The sequence below is a fragment of the Schistocerca americana genome, chromosome 5 (assembly GCF_021461395.2).
Source record: "Schistocerca americana isolate TAMUIC-IGC-003095 chromosome 5, iqSchAmer2.1, whole genome shotgun sequence".
NCBI lineage: Eukaryota > Metazoa > Arthropoda > Insecta > Orthoptera > Acrididae > Schistocerca > Schistocerca americana.
The window spans coordinates 605,912,902-605,935,373 of NC_060123.1; the positions used below are offsets into that span (position 1 = coordinate 605,912,902).

A 22,472-nucleotide genomic window follows, 5' to 3' on the forward strand; every position below is an offset into this window, starting at 1 on the left:
CTCAATGTACAGATTGGATAATGTCGGAAATAGGCTGCAACCCTGTCTTACTCCCTTCCTGTGTTTGATCCCTGCTGCCTTCAGAATTTCAAATAGTGTATTCCAGTCAGCATCATCAAAAGCTTTTTCCAAGTCCATAGATGCTAGAAGGCTCTAAGAGGATGTAGAAGTTGTGTGGAAAGCGGTTTGAGCTTTCTTCTTCCACAGAAAACAAAAGCGTGATCCACAACATGGGATTCATTACCTTATAGATATAGACAAAATGCCTCATGTCTACAAGGCATATATTCCTAGACTCACATGGGGTGATGGACATAAAGCGTATAAAATTGGACCTGAAAAATAACGAACTATTATCATGGTACATGCATAATCTTTGAATGAAAGTTTAAAAAGCCGAATATGAGATCACCATCCTGAAAGAGCATCTGTTGGTTTCAGTACTATAGAAAGTTCGAGGTTACAAGCAGAGATCTTTATGCATCACATTTCATTAAAAATATAGGCAAAATTGAGTTGCAACATCATAAAAAATGTGAATCTCAAGAAAGTTACTTTCAGTGCCTGATGAATTTTATCATCATGTGAGCTTTATGTCTGAGACAGGGCTTTTTGCAGATAAGATTCACCTTAACAATACTTTAGAACATTACTTCAGTAAGTAAAATAAACTGCTGAAAAGGTTTTTGGAACTTTTTTCCCAAAGATTTTTTCAAAGCAGGACGATACTATAGAGCTAGTGTGTAATGAAGGTAAAAGTAAACTTGCAGTTCACCAGAGTGCACTGTGCCTCCAACCATGAACAGGACAATGCTGCTTGTGTACACCGTTCAGGCTGTTAACATGCCACAAGGATTATTTCAGGTTTATACCATGTGTGCATTGACACTTGACAGCACAGTGTGTTTGCAGCACAAAAAGTTGTTCACAGAATCGGAATACACCCCAGACACATCATCATTTGAACATTCGGCCACTATCATAAGAGGTGAACATGGAAAATATGTTCATAGTGGCGTCCCGTGGTAAACATGAGCTTACGACCACTGCATATGAATTATGGCTTCTTTGTACCCCAAAGAGGATATGACACTACTGCATACAGCCTATTTGGAGGAAATTAGGAAGGCTATGTCAACCTAGACAGCAAGCAACTATCTCCACACAGTCAGTTTGATGTCTAGCCATCCATGTCAATGGTATAACCTCTACCTTAGCATCACTGTGCACAAAGACCTTAGCAAGGAAATACCTAGAATGGAACCTAAATTAGTGGCATGATGTTTGTGTCACTGAAGAGTGCAGGATTTGTCTGACAATTGATCATCATAAGAGTGTGGAAGTGCCCCAATACAAATTCATGTTTCAGACATCCAGTCAAACAGGTTCAACTTAGTGGGGTGTTCAATCACATTATGGCCCAGCATTGAGCACAGGTGTCAGATGCCTCTCATAAAAATGTAGATGTCCGTCTATTCAGAATCTTAAATCCTCGAAAGTTCTTCAGTGATGGCTTTGAATTTTGACACAGCATTGCATTTGAACACATGCATGTCTTTATATAACTACTGGAGAGTCATATGGAGTATATATGGAGAGAGAGTGCTATGCAGTATCAGGACAGGATCATCCACACTATTGTCCAGCCAGTCAACATTTCTGTGATGGGTTCACCTAAAAATGACGGTGCACAAGCACCACACACCAACCTCACGAACACCTTGCTGTAGGAGGCAGGAATCGGGTACTGTATTTCCTGAGTACAAGATGAGGCTTTTTTTCCCAGTTCGTTATTTGAAAAATACAGGGTCATCTTACGTTTGCAGGTTAAATTATTGCTGCTGAGGTTAACATTTTTACATTATTTAATGGATTATATAGGGGTTGTTAGAATTCAGAAAGGTGAGCTGTCCAAATGATACTCACCTCTGAACAGACTGAAGATTTCCCAATATACTGAAGTGCTTGATATTGTATCGATGTTGCTCGAAAAGTCGTGTGACATTTGACTCACGTAGTGCTTGTGCAATTGATACGCGATAAACTATGAAATAGGCACTGTAACAATCTATTGCTCTACCCAAAATTTGACAAGTTTTTGTGAGGAAAGAGCAATGAATTCTATAATCTTACAAATTCTTGTATTTGAACAGGTTTGCAATAAAATGTATGGATACTGTGTACAAACATTATGCTGCTTCTTAATTAAAGGCGACCTTCAAAAGTGGAAATGTTGTCCTACCAAAACATTACTGTATTCTGAACCAAGATCAATATTTTATTTGATTATGAGAGACTGTAATGATTTACAAAGTGGCTTTCAAATCAGAAATTTGGTCGCTGTTCACATATTAGAGCACCGGGTAAAAATGTTACCAGCTTTTAATCAGCTTTAAAACATGATGCTGACATTCACATGAAACAAGAAGGAAAATTTGTCGAGAATGGAATGTCTAACAAACTAAATAAATCTTGTTAAATTTACTGTAACTGTTGTGGTGAGAAAAAATTACAGCGGCAAGACCCATCGTGGAGATAGTGCCAACAGGCATCAGTAAATGGTGGGATGAGCCAAAGTTGCGGAATTGCACTGAATCTTAGCTGCTGTCATTTCCATATAGTATACACTCTATGGCTGTTACAGATGACTTCCACCCTTGATGATACTGCAGTCTGTGTTTCACAGTTGCTCAAGCACAACACTAAGCGCCACAGAAGGAGGCGGAACAGTGACCCTGGCTTGGCTGTGAACTGATGAGCGCAGGGGGTGGGGAGTGAGCGGGCAGTCGTTTTGACAATCGTTGGAATCTATACCATGTGCTTTAGCTTTCTAGAAACATCTGCCATGTTTAAACTGCAGTTGGCCTGAATCTGTGTGTAGTCAGAAATGAATTGATTTTAAAATTGGACAAATACTGAACGGGAGTGTTTATTTCTGCAGAAGAGGCAAAAGTCTAGATGGGAGTTAGTGGCGTATTTACATGTGCCATGCTGCAATGTTGTCGACACTCATCATGGCATACAAAGAGAACGAAAGGGGGAGTGTCAGCTACTTGTTCTACGCAGCCATTGAGAGAGTGGCGGGCAGATGATATGGTTTGGAAGCAAGACACATTGTAAAAGTCTCACGTCAGAATAGAAGATAAATCCACTACGTATTCAGATGAAACTTGCTGTTTTCTCAGGTCTCATGGTAACAGCCACCTCAGAAACTGCAACATATTAGACGAAACAGCCAAATATTTGTGACAATGAAGATATAAATTTCACAACTATGAAAAATAGTGATACCACAGATGACAGGGTTGGTAAGCAAAAAACATAGAAAAGAAAATGGTCTGTAAATTAATGTAAACCATTTCTTTCTGTTTATTTTATTTCTCCTTATATTATCTAAATGTAGACAATCAATAAATGACATAAATGTAGACTAGGTATAATATTAACTATTTAGGCAGTAAAACTTTGTCAGTAAAACAGATTAGTCCGAAAATGTTAAAAATAAATTTTTCTCAAGAATCCTCTTGGAGGGGGGGAGGGGGGAGGAAACGTATAATCATGGTTGTCATATATTCGGGTAAATAGTCTGTGGGGTGGCCTGCTGATGAGAATCTAATTGAGGATACTTGGGATTAAGTGAACTTAGTGGAAATTTAATGGGTTGCCCCACCCCTGCTTTTCCATCGCACACTGGAAGATGTCACGAGGGTGGCTATCAAAGAATGGGACAGGCTTGAGTGGCAGTGCCTTGACCACTTTGTTGACAGTATGCCAATGAGGATTGAAAGACTGTTACTACATATGAAATGGAGCGTGTGCTATTGAGTATTAACCAGCTGCAGATTTTCATTTCAAAGAAATGCAGTGATGCTCACATCTGAACAGGCTGCTTTTATTTTGGTTATTGTCCGTTTTTATTTTGCAGTAGCTATTTTTTAGTTTCATAAAGCATATTCTTTCATTCTATGCAAAATTAAGCCTACATATTATCACAGACATGTAGGAGAGGCAAAACCTTTTTGATCAAATTAGGTATAAGTAGGAGAAGCATAGTTATGTGGAATTCTTTAAACTGAGCTGCGATGAAAATAAAACGACTACCAGGAATTTCCATTGTTTGGTGACTTACACTTAGTATTGTAATTTACCTAGTATCTCATAAAACAGTCTGGAGAAAATGCTTGTACGCTGCTGCACATTTCCTTCTTCATGCTATGGTGCTAGAAACAAAAAGCAACTTATTCAGTATGATGATTCTAGAACAGTCCAGAAAAAACTGATTTTCTCTAGAGTTTTAGTTTATTGTGCTAACAAACTTTACCTGAGAGCCTTGGTAATTTTTATATACCATTCATTTTCCTAAAGCAAATGTTAAATTAAATCTACTGTATTCTGCAGGCATCTACATTTCTCTGCCTACATTTCTCTGCCTACATTTCTCTGCCTACATTTCTCTGCCTACATTTCTCTGCCTACATTTCTCTGCCTACATTTCTCTGCCTACATTTCTCTGCCTACATTTCTCTGCCTACATTTCTCTGCCTACATTTCTCTGCCTACATTTCTCTGCCTACATTTCTCTGCCTACATTTCTCTGCCTACATTTCTCTGCCTACATTTCTCTGCCTACATTTCTCTGCCTACATTTCTCTGCCTACATTTCTCTGCCTACATTTCTCTGCCTACATTTCTCTGCCTACATTTCTCTGCCTACATTTCTCTGCCTACATTTCTCTGCCTACATTTCTCTGCCTACATTTCTCTGCCTACATTTCTCTGCCTACATTTCTCTGCCTACATTTCTCTGCCTACATTTCTCTGCCTACATTTCTCTGCCTACATTTCTCTGCCTACATTTCTCTGCCTACATTTCTCTGCCTACATTTCTCTGCCTACATTTCTCTGCCTACATTTCTCTGCCTACATTTCTCTGCCTACATTTCTCTGCCTACATTTCTCTGCCTACATTTCTCTGCCTACATTTCTCTGCCTACATTTCTCTGCCTACATTTCTCTGCCTACATTTCTCTGCCTACATTTCTCTGCCTACATTTCTCTGCCTACATTTCTCTGCCTACATTTCTCTGCCTACATTTCTCTGCCTACATTTCTCTGCCTACATTTCTCTGCCTACATTTCTCTGCCTACATTTCTCTGCCTACATTTCTCTGCCTACATTTCTCTGCCTACATTTCTCTGCCTACATTTCTCTGCCTACATTTCTCTGCCTACATTTCTCTGCCTACATTTCTCTGCCTACATTTCTCTGCCTACATTTCTCTGCCTACATTTCTCTGCCTACATTTCTCTGCCTACATTTCTCTGCCTACATTTCTCTGCCTACATTTCTCTGCCTACATTTCTCTGCCTACATTTCTCTGCCTACATTTCTCTGCCTACATTTCTCTGCCTACATTTCTCTGCCTACATTTCTCTGCCTACATTTCTCTGCCTACATTTCTCTGCCTACATTTCTCTGCCTACATTTCTCTGCCTACATTTCTCTGCCTACATTTCTCTGCCTACATTTCTCTGCCTACATTTCTCTGCCTACATTTCTCTGCCTACATTTCTCTGCCTACATTTCTCTGCCTACATTTCTCTGCCTACATTTCTCTGCCTACATTTCTCTGCCTACATTTCTCTGCCTACATTTCTCTGCCTACATTTCTCTGCCTACATTTCTCTGCCTACATTTCTCTGCCTACATTTCTCTGCCTACATTTCTCTGCCTACATTTCTCTGCCTACATTTCTCTGCCTACATTTCTCTGCCTACATTTCTCTGCCTACATTTCTCTGCCTACATTTCTCTGCCTACATTTCTCTGCCTACATTTCTCTGCCTACATTTCTCTGCCTACATTTCTCTGCCTACATTTCTCTGCCTACATTTCTCTGCCTACATTTCTCTGCCTACATTTCTCTGCCTACATTTCTCTGCCTACATTTCTCTGCCTACATTTCTCTGCCTACATTTCTCTGCCTACATTTCTCTGCCTACATTTCTCTGCCTACATTTCTCTGCCTACATTTCTCTGCCTACATTTCTCTGCCTACATTTCTCTGCCTACATTTCTCTGCCTACATTTCTCTGCCTACATTTCTCTGCCTACATTTCTCTGCCTACATTTCTCTGCCTACATTTCTCTGCCTACATTTCTCTGCCTACATTTCTCTGCCTACATTTCTCTGCCTACATTTCTCTGCCTACATTTCTCTGCCTACATTTCTCTGCCTACATTTCTCTGCCTACATTTCTCTGCCTACATTTCTCTGCCTACATTTCTCTGCCTACATTTCTCTGCCTACATTTCTCTGCCTACATTTCTCTGCCTACATTTCTCTGCCTACATTTCTCTGCCTACATTTCTCTGCCTACATTTCTCTGCCTACATTTCTCTGCCTACATTTCTCTGCCTACATTTCTCTGCCTACATTTCTCTGCCTACATTTCTCTGCCTACATTTCTCTGCCTACATTTCTCTGCCTACATTTCTCTGCCTACATTTCTCTGCCTACATTTCTCTGCCTACATTTCTCTGCCTACATTTCTCTGCCTACATTTCTCTGCCTACATTTCTCTGCCTACATTTCTCTGCCTACATTTCTCTGCCTACATTTCTCTGCCTACATTTCTCTGCCTACATTTCTCTGCCTACATTTCTCTGCCTACATTTCTCTGCCTACATTTCTCTGCCTACATTTCTCTGCCTACATTTCTCTGCCTACATTTCTCTGCCTACATTTCTCTGCCTACATTTCTCTGCCTACATTTCTCTGCCTACATTTCTCTGCCTACATTTCTCTGCCTACATTTCTCTGCCTACATTTCTCTGCCTACATTTCTCTGCCTACATTTCTCTGCCTACATTTCTCTGCCTACATTTCTCTGCCTACATTTCTCTGCCTACATTTCTCTGCCTACATTTCTCTGCCTACATTTCTCTGCCTACATTTCTCTGCCTACATTTCTCTGCCTACATTTCTCTGCCTACATTTCTCTGCCTACATTTCTCTGCCTACATTTCTCTGCCTACATTTCTCTGCCTACATTTCTCTGCCTACATTTCTCTGCCTACATTTCTCTGCCTACATTTCTCTGCCTACATTTCTCTGCCTACATTTCTCTGCCTACATTTCTCTGCCTACATTTCTCTGCCTACATTTCTCTGCCTACATTTCTCTGCCTACATTTCTCTGCCTACATTTCTCTGCCTACATTTCTCTGCCTACATTTCTCTGCCTACATTTCTCTGCCTACATTTCTCTGCCTACATTTCTCTGCCTACATTTCTCTGCCTACATTTCTCTGCCTACATTTCTCTGCCTACATTTCTCTGCCTACATTTCTCTGCCTACATTTCTCTGCCTACATTTCTCTGCCTACATTTCTCTGCCTACATTTCTCTGCCTACATTTCTCTGCCTACATTTCTCTGCCTACATTTCTCTGCCTACATTTCTCTGCCTACATTTCTCTGCCTACATTTCTCTGCCTACATTTCTCTGCCTACATTTCTCTGCCTACATTTCTCTGCCTACATTTCTCTGCCTACATTTCTCTGCCTACATTTCTCTGCCTACATTTCTCTGCCTACATTTCTCTGCCTACATTTCTCTGCCTACATTTCTCTGCCTACATTTCTCTGCCTACATTTCTCTGCCTACATTTCTCTGCCTACATTTCTCTGCCTACATTTCTCTGCCTACATTTCTCTGCCTACATTTCTCTGCCTACATTTCTCTGCCTACATTTCTCTGCCTACATTTCTCTGCCTACATTTCTCTGCCTACATTTCTCTGCCTACATTTCTCTGCCTACATTTCTCTGCCTACATTTCTCTGCCTACATTTCTCTGCCTACATTTCTCTGCCTACATTTCTCTGCCTACATTTCTCTGCCTACATTTCTCTGCCTACATTTCTCTGCCTACATTTCTCTGCCTACATTTCTCTGCCTACATTTCTCTGCCTACATTTCTCTGCCTACATTTCTCTGCCTACATTTCTCTGCCTACATTTCTCTGCCTACATTTCTCTGCCTACATTTCTCTGCCTACATTTCTCTGCCTACATTTCTCTGCCTACATTTCTCTGCCTACATTTCTCTGCCTACATTTCTCTGCCTACATTTCTCTGCCTACATTTCTCTGCCTACATTTCTCTGCCTACATTTCTCTGCCTACATTTCTCTGCCTACATTTCTCTGCCTACATTTCTCTGCCTACATTTCTCTGCCTACATTTCTCTGCCTACATTTCTCTGCCTACATTTCTCTGCCTACATTTCTCTGCCTACATTTCTCTGCCTACATTTCTCTGCCTACATTTCTCTGCCTACATTTCTCTGCCTACATTTCTCTGCCTACATTTCTCTGCCTACATTTCTCTGCCTACATTTCTCTGCCTACATTTCTCTGCCTACATTTCTCTGCCTACATTTCTCTGCCTACATTTCTCTGCCTACATTTCTCTGCCTACATTTCTCTGCCTACATTTCTCTGCCTACATTTCTCTGCCTACATTTCTCTGCCTACATTTCTCTGCCTACATTTCTCTGCCTACATTTCTCTGCCTACATTTCTCTGCCTACATTTCTCTGCCTACATTTCTCTGCCTACATTTCTCTGCCTACATTTCTCTGCCTACATTTCTCTGCCTACATTTCTCTGCCTACATTTCTCTGCCTACATTTCTCTGCCTACATTTCTCTGCCTACATTTCTCTGCCTACATTTCTCTGCCTACATTTCTCTGCCTACATTTCTCTGCCTACATTTCTCTGCCTACATTTCTCTGCCTACATTTCTCTGCCTACATTTCTCTGCCTACATTTCTCTGCCTACATTTCTCTGCCTACATTTCTCTGCCTACATTTCTCTGCCTACATTTCTCTGCCTACATTTCTCTGCCTACATTTCTCTGCCTACATTTCTTCGTATCTTCATTCTTTTGATTTAGCACTCAACTGCTTCACAAGTGTTACTAGTGCATTTGGTGTAGCATAATGTGAATTAAAATTTTTGTCAGATGCTGAGTTCATTCTTCACCAGAAACTTGTGATTCTGTAAACTAAACATTTGCACCTATCTGTGAGTTGATGACTATGGGATGTTTAATTGCAATTTTCCTTCTTAATGAACTGCTAGATTAGTCAGTGTATTATCCCTCTAAACTTGAAAGATCTGATAGTGAATCAGTGTCTGAATCTTAAATGTGGAGAGTGCTTTTATGCTGTTTATCTCGGGCTGTCACTTAAACACAGCTTGCAGTGTCGTGAAAATGTTTTCTGTTTCAAACCAAAACAATCACTCTTACATGATTAATTGCCACAGTAGTAATTGCACCATAACAGTGCCAGAAATTATCCATCAATCAAGAAGTTCCAAATTAACTATTGAATTAATGACTGTAGTCATCACACACAGCCACTCATGACATTTATTACACTTTTAATTTTTGTATAACAGGAACCCAATTAAGATTTTTTGTGTGTAATGTAGCTCTGTAGCAGGTGCAACCTTGTCGAGTTTGCTTTGGCCCCACCTCCTGATGAATTGATCTGACCGTAAATGTGAACATTTTTGGTTAGGCTTTACTGTGTGAACATTTTTGGTTAGGCTTTACTGCAACTGTTATCGATATCAAATGAAACAGAGTTTACTGTTACCAGTCACTGTTTATTTCCACACTATGTTTCAAATGCTTTCATTATCGGGTCAATTTAAGTGGATTAATATGGCATGTATGTGTTGTCTTAAGACTGGATTGACCTGTGGCACTATGTGGTAAAGAAAAACAAAACACTATTTCAGTACACGAGTTGTAGTGTTTTGGAGGTGAACAAAACTGAAAGCAAAATAAATAAAATAACAAACCTCCAGGACACTAAGAGTCATGTACTGAAACAGTATTTTGTTTTTCTCTGCTAGACTATGCCAAAAGTTACTCCAGTTATAATACAACACATACATGCCACATTAATCCACATAGATTGACCTCATGATGAAGCAAAGAGATAAATGCAAATGAAAAATTCAAAAATTTCATGACATTGTTTAAATTAAATTTTTAAGAAACATTTCCTGAAGTGAAGTGTTTTGTCCATAATCAACAGCAGGAAAAAACAAGTGGGTCACAAAAGGCATCAAAAAATCGTCTGAAACACTAAAGTATCTGAGCTCCATTAAACACAGCCAAGCTAATCCTGCTTTCTCACTCTTTTATAAAAGATATAGGAAAACATAGAGGAAAATATTGCTTGCAGCAAAGAGGGCTCGTAACTCCAAACTGGCACACTCTGCTGATAACAAAAAGAAGGCAGTGTGGAAGATTGTAAAGCAGGAAACTGGTACCAGGAAAACGAATCTGTCAAACTTGAAAATCAAAGAGGAACGGACTCTAATAAAAGACCCAATATGTTTGGCAAACTATATAAATGATTATTTTAGTAGCATAGGAATAAAATTGCAGGAAAATTTTCTAACAGCCCTTCAGGTCAAAAAGCCAAATAATGGTTTATCACACTCAATGGTGTTATTCCCTGCAACACAGGAAGAAGTCTACAAAGCAGTCAGCAAACTGAAAAACAAAAACTCAGCTGGTCTGGATGAAGTCCCCATTTTTATAATTAAGGACTGTACCAAGAGCCTACTTCCACCTTTAGTTGATATTATAAATCAATCTTACAAGCAGGGCTACTTTCCAGACTATTTAAAATACGCTAAATTACTACCTATCTTCAAAAAAGATGATGCAGGAAAAATTGAAAATTATTGGCCAATTTCTCTATTCTCATGCTTTGCAAAAATATTAGAAACTATTATGAAAGATAGGCTAATGAATTATTTAAATAAATACAACTTACTGTCTGTTGACCAGTTTAGATTTCGATCAGGGAAAAGCACAGAATCAGCAACAGCATACCTCACAAAAACACATTCTAGAAGCATTAGATAAAAGGAACTACACAACAGGTATATTTCTTGATCTAACTAAAGCGTTCGATACAGTAGACCACAACATATTGTTAAATAAGTTAGATGAACTGGGAATAAGGGGACTTGTGAAAAAGTGGTTCCAGTCATATCTAAAAAATAGAAGACAGATAACTGAAATCTCACATATTTCAAGTTGCTCAAACTATATTGTAAAGTATACTTCAGGCCCAAATTATGTAAATATAGGTTTCCCACAGGGTAGTATCCTTGGCCCAATACTATTCCTCATTTACATAAATAACTTCCCACAGAGAATCAAGCGTGGACAAACAATATTGTTTGCAGATGACTCACATGTTCTAATCAGTGACAAATCATGATGATGCACTGAAGGAAAAATCTGAACAAACACAAAACAGTGTACGTGAGTGGGCATCCAATAATAAACTAACAGTAAATTAAAAAAAAGAAAGAAAACAAATGCTGTTAACTTCTGTGTCTGCAAAAAACCACACTATAGCTTATTTAAGTTAAACGATGAAACTATAGAATGTGTAGACTACACAAAATTTCTTGGTATGCATGTTGACTGTCAGTTAAAGTGGGACGAACATATTAAAATACTTAGTAACAGAATCGCTGCAGCATGCTATGCTCTTAGAATTCTGACTGCAATGTGTGATACTGCATGTGTCAGATCTGTATATTTTTCTTATATCCACTCTGTTATTACCTATGGAATAATATTTTGGGGAGTCAACAGTAAAAATATTCAAGAATGGCAGTAGGGCTCACTGCCTTGAACATTTCCAAAAGCTGGAAATCCTAACTGTCCCCTATGAATACATTTTTCAAAGTATTATGTATGTAAAAAAAAAAAGTAAATAAATAAATAAATAAAATAATTGACTGCTATGTTAAAAATTCTTTAGTACACAGCTGTAAAACTAGAAACCAATATAATCTACATCTAGAGAGGAAAAACAAAGTTAAAACTCAGCACAGCTTGTTGTACAATGCCATTAAATTATATAATAAATTACCCCAAAATATAAAAGATATTGACACAATTGGACCGTTCAAAACAAAACTAAAAAAATTTTTATTAAATAAAAGTTATTACGCAGTAACGGACTATCTGAATTAAAACATTTAGTGTAACTAAAATAGCCTGCATTGTAATACATGAGGAAATAATTATAATATGAAATCCAGAATTGTACAGTACTGCAAGCAAATTACGTAAGGATATAAAACTAATGTAAGATACCTTAAAAATGTGTGTAAATATTAATTTATGTGTCTAAATTGTAGGCATATTGTGTTGTATATGATTTTGCTGACGGAATCCACACAATGTAAATTGTTACATGGATTAATAAAGAAATAAATAAATCAATCAGTCAGCTTTAAACATTTGAAACACGTTGTGGAAATAAACAAACAGGCATTGGTAACAGTAAAATGTTTAATTTGAATTGATATGAAATTTGATGCAAGAAATATCAGGTTTCACATGATTGGAATAAAGTTTCCCTTTTTTTATTTGTGATTTTGGGAATGGGGAACTTTACTTTTGGACCAGTCTTGCAAACTGTTATCTCTGTGCCCTTTCGGTGTGTTTTACCTCCAAGTGCTGTACATTGAATTACACTAATAATGCATGAAATAACTAATCTAAAATAGTGTTCTTAGGATTTTGTGAAGAAGGGCATACATGCTATGTTGAATCTATGTGTGTGTCACAGGAGGATTGTATGAATAAGGTCTCCTGGTAGAAAGATTATTCCTACATCTCCTATCTTCTCATAGGAGAAATGAAGTATAGACTGAAGATTATGTTTTGCAACGTACAATATTAATTTTCTGTTCTTATTGCACACATCTGTGAGTTTCTGGCTATGGGATATTTAAGCATGATCTTCCTTCTTTGTGAAATTCTGTGTTAGTGAAGTCACATGAAGAACAGAAAATTAATACATCCTCATGTGACAGAAAATGGTTTAGTGTTCAAAGTCTTGTTATTTTATGTGTGCCCAGACAGAAAGGAAAATTTAAGTATTAAATGTTTATGCGGTAGTTGCCAGTGGAGAATATTGCTATTACTTTCTTTATGCTTTCAAAATGATTCTGTTCTGGAATAAAGCAGTGAAACATAATGAATAATTGATACTGCCTAAATGTCCCACAGTGTGATAACATTTAATGTTTGAGTAGGTTAAGCTAGTACATTCAGAACTTTGTGCCAGCATTGTGTGGACAAGCGTTGTACAGTTGCCTTCATCAAAAGGCTGTAAAATTAAGTCACTGGTGATTCACCTGTATTTTTGCTGTTGTAAATTTGATGCTCTCTTTAGCTTTGTGTTTAAAAGGTTTGATTTGAAGAGCATCTGATCCATTACTTCATTTGTACAGTAATTTAAAAAAAAAATTATTTCTTGCAGTGTGTATCCAGGAAAAAATGTAGCGTCTGTAATTATCCGAAGAAGAGTAAATGATTTTATATTGCTTATATGAAGCAACTAAAATGAATTTCTTCAGTGATTCACTAGAGGCAGACATTTGTGTCGTAAATGGGTCAGCAGTATTATTATGTAACTATGGTTTCAAACTGTCATGTAATGCTTCTTAGGAACTTCTCTAAAAAGTTCTGAAGCATTAGATGTTGGTATGATCATTATCTTAGGTGTCCTATTGTATGAGCTTCCTACAACACCACTGTATGCCCTCACCAAAATAATGCAAATAATTAGTGCTTTCTTGGAAAGAAAGGAAGGAACCAGGAAGTTGAAAAGATGTATAAAAAATTTTGTTGTTTAGATTTTAATACAGAATTCAGGCTGACTATTAAAACTAGTCATCATTCACAATGAAGAAATTTTTCTTTCACTTATGCCAAGAAATTCAACTGAATGTTGAAGTGATGATACATCAAAGGTCAAATAGAAGTGAACATATAAATAATTCTGTTATCAGTTTTCCAAGAGCAGGTAGCAATATTTTTCATTGCTCTGATCCTTTAACATAAAACCCTGTATCTTGGACCATCATTATACGGCAATTTTACGTTGTATGATTTTGTCAGTCTCTCTACGTTTATATTAAATTTAGTAGTGTATTTCTGTGGTTACAGCAGTTGTTGTTGTTTTGATAATATGCTGATTGAAGTCTTGTTATATATTTCATATACTATTAGATATCCTCTATAACAGCTCTGAAATGCCTTATTTGAAGCCTTCTAATTGTGCTATTACTGCTGTGTATCACAATCTTACGGAAATCGTACACTTGTGATTCCACTATGCTTGTGACACAGTAGGTTTCTGTTAAGCATTATGGTGTTTATTATAGTTGAAATATTGTTAGTAGTCAACTAAATTGTTTTATCTGTGTTGTTTATGTTAATGCAACAATTTGTATTATTATGCTTTGAACTATTGTCATGTCCACATCTTTATGCAGTGACACACAACCATTTTCATGAGAAAATAAATTCATCATAATAAGTAAAAATGTTGGTTTCTTATTACTTTGAAGAACTTTACTGGAAAAAATATGCAGAAGTTTATAAAATTGTTAATAGCAATGCAAATACAACAAATTCATGACATCAGACATTCTATGTAATATATAATTAATGTTCAATGAACACAGATTCGGAACGGTGGCTTAACCACAGCCTAGTGCATTTTCTTTCAGAGTATTGGGAACTGACCAAAACAGGGGGTAGTGGCACACATGTGAGTGAGTTTAGTTGTGCATGAGTAGCTCATTGAGCAAGAGCATTGTCCATGGAAGATAATGATGTAGGAATCTTAACATACATTTTTTTGATTACTTAGTTTTGAGCTTTTCATTTCCATAAAAAGCAATTATTCAATCATTTTCTTCATGTGCAGGTACCACGGTCGTACATATGCTAAAAAACATTTTAAATGGTTCCATCTCGGCTGTTTTAAAAAGTATTCACTTTTTTTACACCTTGCATAAATGGGCAGTTTCAGCCTTACTGCCCATTTGAAAGTGTAGTAGGTGTCAATATACAGTAAAATTATCAGGTTGTAAAATTACGGACGTAGCCAAGCGTAGAGAGAGCACATAACGTGCAAGTATCAAAATTAAAACCAGAATGCTTACTGGGAGCAGCAACAGTCATCTCCACGGTTAATGGCACATTATAGGTCACTGCATGTGCTTGCTTTCATTGGAACAACCTATAAATTAGCTAGACCTGATGTTTTATAATCTGATAATTTTACATTGTATTGGCAAACTGCCAGTTGGGTTCTTCAGCTGATGTTTTCTGACATTTCACCAGCACCAGTGGCTGGCTTTGTTAGAGCTTCACCCACCACCAGCAGTGGAGGGCGAAGCTTTGACAATGCCAGCCACTCATGCAGGCGAAACGTCAGAAAAATCATCAGACAAACGTTGGGTGAAGAAACGAAGACAGAAGCTGACAGGCAGTTTGTCAGCAAGTGGCCACGAAAGCCTTAACAATTTTGTCTTACATTATATTGATGCCTACTGCACTTAAAGGTCAAAAATTTCCATTTGTGCAAGATGTAATAAAATAAATACTTGTCAACAACAGCCAAGATTGAAACCTTTAAGATTTCTTTTGTGTAGATATATTCTAGACATGGGCTGATTGCAAAGAATCCTGAATATATCTTCACTATAGCCTAGTAATAGGAAGGCAAAAGTGTTTGATGGGCCATCTCTGTTGACAGCTACATATGACCTTACGTGCTTCTGTTTGGATACACAATTGCTTAGAGAGACTGAGGTAGTATTTTAGGTCATGATATTAGATGATCACACAAAAATTAAGCATATTAATCATTTTTGAAGACATTTTACTTACAATGGTACATCTAGTCAGTTTCTGCTAGGTGCAGTAGTTAGACCTGAAATGAAAACTGCTGAGCAAATGTGAGTTGTACCCCATCTGTGTCTGGCCAGCCTTGGATAAGGCAAACATTGCAAACCCATGTAATTGTTTCACTCTCTTCTTGAGAGGCGATGCTTACTGTTGTAGTGAATGTTCTTGGTGCACTTGTCACATTAATTCTCTCTCAAAAAAATTGAGCTTTCAACAGTGTCCACCATTGTTTTGGTTCACACATTGTCAAGTGTTCAGTGCATTTCTCTATTAAAGTTGCGCTCTCTCTCTCTCTCTCTCTCTGTGTGTGTGTGTGTGTGTGTGTGTGTGTGTGTGTGTGTGTGTGTGTGTGTTACTCACTCAAACTCGCACTCACTCACTCACTCTCTCCAAATGCCAGAAAAAGATTGTGGAACCAGGCACTTGAAATGGAGGGACTGTGTTGAGATTATGTACAGAGTTATATGTCACGATCGAAACAGAGTTCAGATAAGATGTCACCTCTAGTCACAGTGGGCACTGCTGCATAGTTTAGTTCTCTAATTCCATTACTTCTCTAACAATAAGTTACTTTCCCGACAGAGAAAAAAATGTATATTATTAAAATCTTGAATTTTTGTAGAGAATTAACATACATTAAAAACAAAATGCTCAGAAGTAAATGGGGTTTAAGGTAAAGTACGTGTTAACAAGCAATCTCAAGGTCTGAGGTTGAGGCCCACACGTGTGTCTGCTTTTATGAACATTTTAGAACCCACGAATTTGCATTCCAAGTGACAACATTTATCCCAAATAATTTTGTGTGTCGGTAGGGAATATTGATCCCCATTTACAAAAGGCACATTGGTGGAAAGTCCTGCTAATGTATTTTTATGAAATAAGACAGATAACAAATATCAGGTCGTGTGTTTGAATGGTTTTGCTGTAGTGAAATGGCAGCCAGGAAAATTTTGTTGGTAAATGCCCCCACTCTTTGTGGCTTTCCCTACAGACACACAAGGGTAGCTGGGTTTTGCGATATATAACCTGCAATGCTGCTCTCTGAAACAATGATGTTTGTTCAGGTAAACCATCTTTTCAGAAGTGAGAAATTGGAAGTAACCACTTACTGTGACAATCATAATATGAGGGCTGTTCAGAAAGTAAAGTCTGATTGGTCCTGAAATGAAAACCACAGTGAGAATCAAAAACACCTTCCAGCTACCTCTCTAAATAGTCGCCTCTCTGCCTTAGATATTTGTTGTGGCGTTATACACACTTTCCAGTACCTTCGTCACAGAAAGCAGCTGCCTGTGCTTTCTGCCAGTTCCCTACACTGGTCTGCCTTTCGTTATTTGTGCCAAAATGTTGTCTTCATAGTCAGTGATTCATGTGAGAAGAGATGAACAATGGAGGGATCTAGTTGAGAGTTGTATTGTGGGTGATCAAACGCTTCCCATTGAAAACACTGCAGGAGCGTTTTCATCACCCTCGCAGAATGCGGCTGAAAATTGTCTTGAAGAAAGAAACGCACGACATCTGTGTTATGTGAGCTGCATAGCTCACCAGATCCACATACTTGATGGGAGACACTCTTCTGGCATTCCTACATGATCACCTTGTGTTCTGAATGGAAAAGAACAATGTGAAGCGATCGACAGGCACACTAAAGATACTGCCGAACACATCTGTGCAAAGTTCCATCAGATTTTCACAGTGGTTTCCATTTCGCACCTAATCTGATCTTACTTTCCGACTATGCCTTGTATCTTGAACCCTGAACTACATCAATTTTTTTTTCATTTATTAACTTAGAAACAGCAAATTAGCAGAAGAAATGTGTAGGTGAAGTGCTGCTCAGTGTTGAAATTAAAAATTAAGTGGTTATGGATCTACCTGGAAAGGGGGGGGGGGGGGGGGGGGGGATGATATTTGTGTTTACTTCCATTCAACAATGCTGGTTTTGTCCAAATAAATGAAGACTGCCTTTATGCACCATAGTGTTGACTTGCATGTCAATCATAGTATGCCACTGTGGTGCCAAAGAGTGGCCCGTTCACCTTGGAATGACGAGGCAATCAAACATAGAAAAATGTGACTCAGCCACATACAACCCAGAAAAGGTGCATTTCAGAGTTACTGGTGTGCATTTGTGATGGATCCAGAAACTTTTCTATTAACTAGTGTACAAGAGGTGCCTGAAAAGTTCTCAGCCTCGCCCAGAGATAGCAGCACTAATTGCATGACCCCCCACATTGATACACGCATTAGTAGACGCCACTTAAAATTTGAAGTCATTCTGGCAGCAGTTGACTGTAGGCTGCCTTTTGATGCAGTTGCGTTGTGCGTGATTTTGAAAATATTAAAAAACTGACTATTTTACAGTGATTAAATTCGTTGTAAATGTGTGTAGCAGCTCTTCACGTGCAGTTTCCACCATGAAGAAATGTATGGCCGAGTTTAAATGTGGCTATGAAAGCAGCTAACATGATCCATGCAAAGGATATCCATTAAGTAAAATTACACCGAAAACCATTGACAAACTGCATGGTATGATTTTGGAAGATTAGCGTATCAGGGTGTATGAAATTGCTAATACTCCAGGGATATCAAAGGAACCTGCTGGTCTTGCACTAGGAATTGAACACGAGAAAGCTTTGCACAAGATGGGTGCCATATGGACTTATTGTGGATTGCAAACACATTCACATGACGCTATCTGAAAAGTGCTTGGTGCATTTTAAGAAAAACAGAAGTGACTTTTTGCACCAGAACATTACAGTAAATGAAACATGGATTCACCACTATACACCCAAATTCAAACAGCAGCTTGTGCAGTGGATAGAAGCCAGTTCTTCAGCTTCATAGAGGACAAGAATAATGCCATCGAAGGGAAACAGCAAGGCATCTGTGTTTTGGGATGCAATAGGAATTTTGTTGATGGACTATCTTGAAAAAAGTAAAACAATAACTGGAAAATACTACTCTCAGCTTCTAATTAAACTGGATGCAAGCACTTTTGAAAACAGCTCAAGGAAAAAAACATTGTCAGAACAAAGCACCTGCCCTCAGAAGTGTCCTGGCATTTGGGAAATTGAAGGATTTGCACTATGAAGTGTTGGAACACACCCTATTCCCTCAATTTGACTCCCTCGGACTTCATCTGTTCTCAAAACTGAAGAAATTCCTCGCAGGTCAGCTTTTTGTCCAATCAAGACGCCACTACAGCTGTAGATAGGTACTTTGCAGCACTTCCATGGGAACACTACGCAGTGGGGATAATGGTGTTGGAATGCATCTGGATTAAATATGTTGATGTTAGAGGACATTGTTTAAAAATAAAACTTCTTTGAAAGTGTAAATTTGTTTTTTTCATTATCAGATCAAGAACTTTTCAGACTGCCCTCAGTCATGGCAGAACACAGATAATACTGCACGACTGGAAAAGAAACTGCACATGCCAATAGTTTATAGATCACTTTAATGGCAGAGCTGCCGCCCTGCCTTCCCCAATCCCTGCCTGCAAAGAGCAGGGTGGGGTTCTCTGTTTCGTAAAATAGTAAAAGATGGAATGTACTCCGCACCAGTATTTGCCAATAATGTATGTTCAAATCTCTCCATACTTATCTTAACATCCATTTTGTTCCAGAAAAACCGAGCATCCTCTAAGGCTTCCTCTGTTGGTGGAAGGAACAGAGTAAATTTGGGGCAATGCCACATTGGTAAAAAGGCTCACATATTGAACTGAAATATGAACTGGTTCCAGCTGCATGTTGAGCAGCTAAAACTCAGTGGTGTTTTTACCATTGTGTGTCTGTACTGTTAATAAGAAACGCAATTTGAGCTTTATAATGTCACTAAGCTAAGAGTTGGATTTAACCCTCCACGGAAAGGACAACTTTGTTTGTATAAAAGCCATAGCTGACATATGCACAGTGCACTCACTGTGTTATGGATCCAGTCTCCACAGTTGATCTCTCACTTCTCTGCCATAGTACCCATTGTCTCATAGGAATTTATTAGTGATTTACATCACAGAGACCAACTTCCCTCTCTGATTACCCTCATCAGACAGAGCAATAGATGGAAGGATGCCATGTAAATGATTTCTCATTAAGGCAAACTAGACACATTACTATTAACTATTAATGTTCGAATGTTATGATAGTGTAATCCCTCTCACAGCAGTTTTACAGATCTGTAGGGGCTGGTCATCTGTAGATAATTTCATGACCTTCTCAGTTTCAAGAAAAAAAATTATATTATGTTGTTGTCTTCTATAGCTGTATGTAAAAGACATTCAGGTCAAGCTGAACAGTACATCATCCTTTCTGAACCTAAACAGCTTTTAAAACATTTTGAGAGTGAGTTTAGGGAGATTTCATTCCACTGGCTATACTTCTTTTCCATTCTCTCCACCCCCCCCCTCTTCTCTCTCTCTCTCTCTCTCTCTCTCTCTCTCTCTCTCTCTCTCTCTCTCCCCCTCCCCCTCCCCCTCCCTCTCTCCCCCCCCTCCACTCTCTCTCTCTCCCCCCCTCCACTCTCTCTCTCCCCCCCCCCCTCCACTCTCTCTCTCTCTCTCTCTCTCTCTCTCTCTCTCTCTCTCTCTCTCTCTCTCTCACACACACACACACACACACACACACACACACACACACACACACTTTTATGCCAAGGGATAAACACAGTAAGCAGTTTCATATGGATGTAAGTTGCAGTCGTTATTTGAGATGAAGAGGTTTGCACAGAGAGCTCCATCAAACCAGCCTTCAGGCTGAAGACAACAACACAAGCCATTTACATGGTTTCATGTATTGCTCTATCTGATGAGTGTACTCAAAGAGAGTTGGTCTTTATGAGGTACATTATTAATCAATTTCCCTTAGACATTGGCACGTACTGTGATAGTTTAGGGAAACTCTAGTTAAAAGTATCTTCATTGCAGTAGCTTGGAGGCAATTAATGACTAATTGTGATATTGCCATTTTGAAAAGTATTGACTGTAAGTTTTGAATCTGAATGCTTGCGTGTACAAGTACATTGCTAAATTATTTTGTTTCATACCTCATAAAGTTGTCCCAAATGCAACCATTGTAAAATCCATTCTCTTGAGTTTTTAAGATTTTTTTAATTACAATTCTCAACCATTGTTTTCTTGAATAATGACTTTCCTTGGATTTTGTTGTGGATGAAATTTTAGCTGATTTAATACCAAAGCTTGTGAAGGAATTTTCTGACCACAGGCACATAAGTAGGCAAATTCTTGTTGGGTGGGTTTAACTTTTGTAACTAAAGTTATATTAGTGAAGTAAAAAATTGCATTAAATGTATACAGGCAGTTTCACATTATTAGCCAATCAAGAAATCTTTTTGTGTAAGTATTTGTTGTAGAGTATATACTGTACAAACAGAGGTAAAACATAGGCACATTATTTTCATGGTTCCTGACCTAAGATGAGTTATAAACAAAATCAGGGATGAGGTTTTGAAGTAAAAGAATCCAAAATATTCTGATGTAATATGTAACGAAAAAAGTTGTATTCTCAGTCATTACTCGGTAACATCTGTGTCAGTGATTTAAGTATCTCTGCATCAGTGAGGAATTATTGTGAACTTAGAAATTGGAGGAAAAACACAAATATGTATGGTGTTCCATATGATGATTTGCTACTGCTCTCACTGAGTATTATGTCCTGGATCTCTAGTCTTGTGACACTGCGTTATCATTTTGTTCCTCATACCCTCTTCATGCACCTCTTTTGCCTGCATTGCCTGTGGTCAGATTCAGAACAGCACATTTTTCATAACCAAATAATTTTCTTTCTCTTTTGTAAACTTTTGTTTAGTACATTTCTTAGGCATTTCAGATGTCTGTATGCTACAGTAGACTAATATGATAATTGTAGATGTTACATATTGTCGCAACTAGACCCATTAGCTTTTATTTATTGACAAATTTTTTCTTTTCTTTCTTGTGCAGAATGTGTTACCATGTTGTGTGCTGGCATCTGGGCCTGGTGACAATTTCTCAGCTGAGGTTGAAATGATGACACAGGTGAGAAAACACATTTTAAAAAGTAATAGGTATAGCTATTGATTTTAGTTTTTGAGCAACAAAGACAGATTTTCCATAGGATTCCCCTCCCCCCATGTACACTAATTTTTGGCCTATCGGCTTTACTTGCGAAATGGCTCTTAGTTCTCAAACAAACAAATCTAGGGACTAATGAAACAGACTTTGAATATGTCCTTCAGGAGTGTTATTGCCTACCCCTCCCCTTCTATGTGGGTTATGTAACTGTATTGGTTATTGACAAATGTGTTTGGTGAGTATTTGCTGTCAAAATCCTGATGCCAGGACCTGGCAGCAGTTTCTGAGCCGAGGTTGGGTTACACTTCTTAGTTGCCAGACTAAGTAAAAAAGTTGTTTTAAACTAGGTAACTCAAGTAGTCAAGATATCTCTGAATCCCCAAAGTTCATCCCAATATATACCATTGATATTATAGAGACTCATCTGACTTGTCTTATAAACAGTGTTATGAAAATGCTGGATTTCTACTCACCTTAAAGATGACATGATGAGTTGCAGACAGACAGAACAAAACGACTGTTACACATTGAGCTTTTGGCCAAAGCTTTCTTCAAAGGAAAACACACTCACATTCACAC

The 22,472-nt window shown here is 38.2% G+C and overlaps 1 protein-coding gene across 5 annotated transcripts in view; it reads left to right on the forward strand.

Moving 5' to 3' along the window:
* Positions 1 to 22,472, forward strand: part of LOC124615566 (centrosomin) — a 406,915-nt gene that overhangs the window by 340,619 nt on the left and 43,824 nt on the right. For all 5 annotated transcript variants that reach the window (XM_047143545.1, XM_047143548.1, XM_047143544.1 and 2 more), the window contains exon 9: positions 21,783 to 21,857. In XM_047143545.1, coding sequence (XP_046999501.1) covers positions 21,783 to 21,857 — 75 coding nt within the window. The remainder of the gene's footprint in view (positions 1 to 21,782; positions 21,858 to 22,472) is intronic.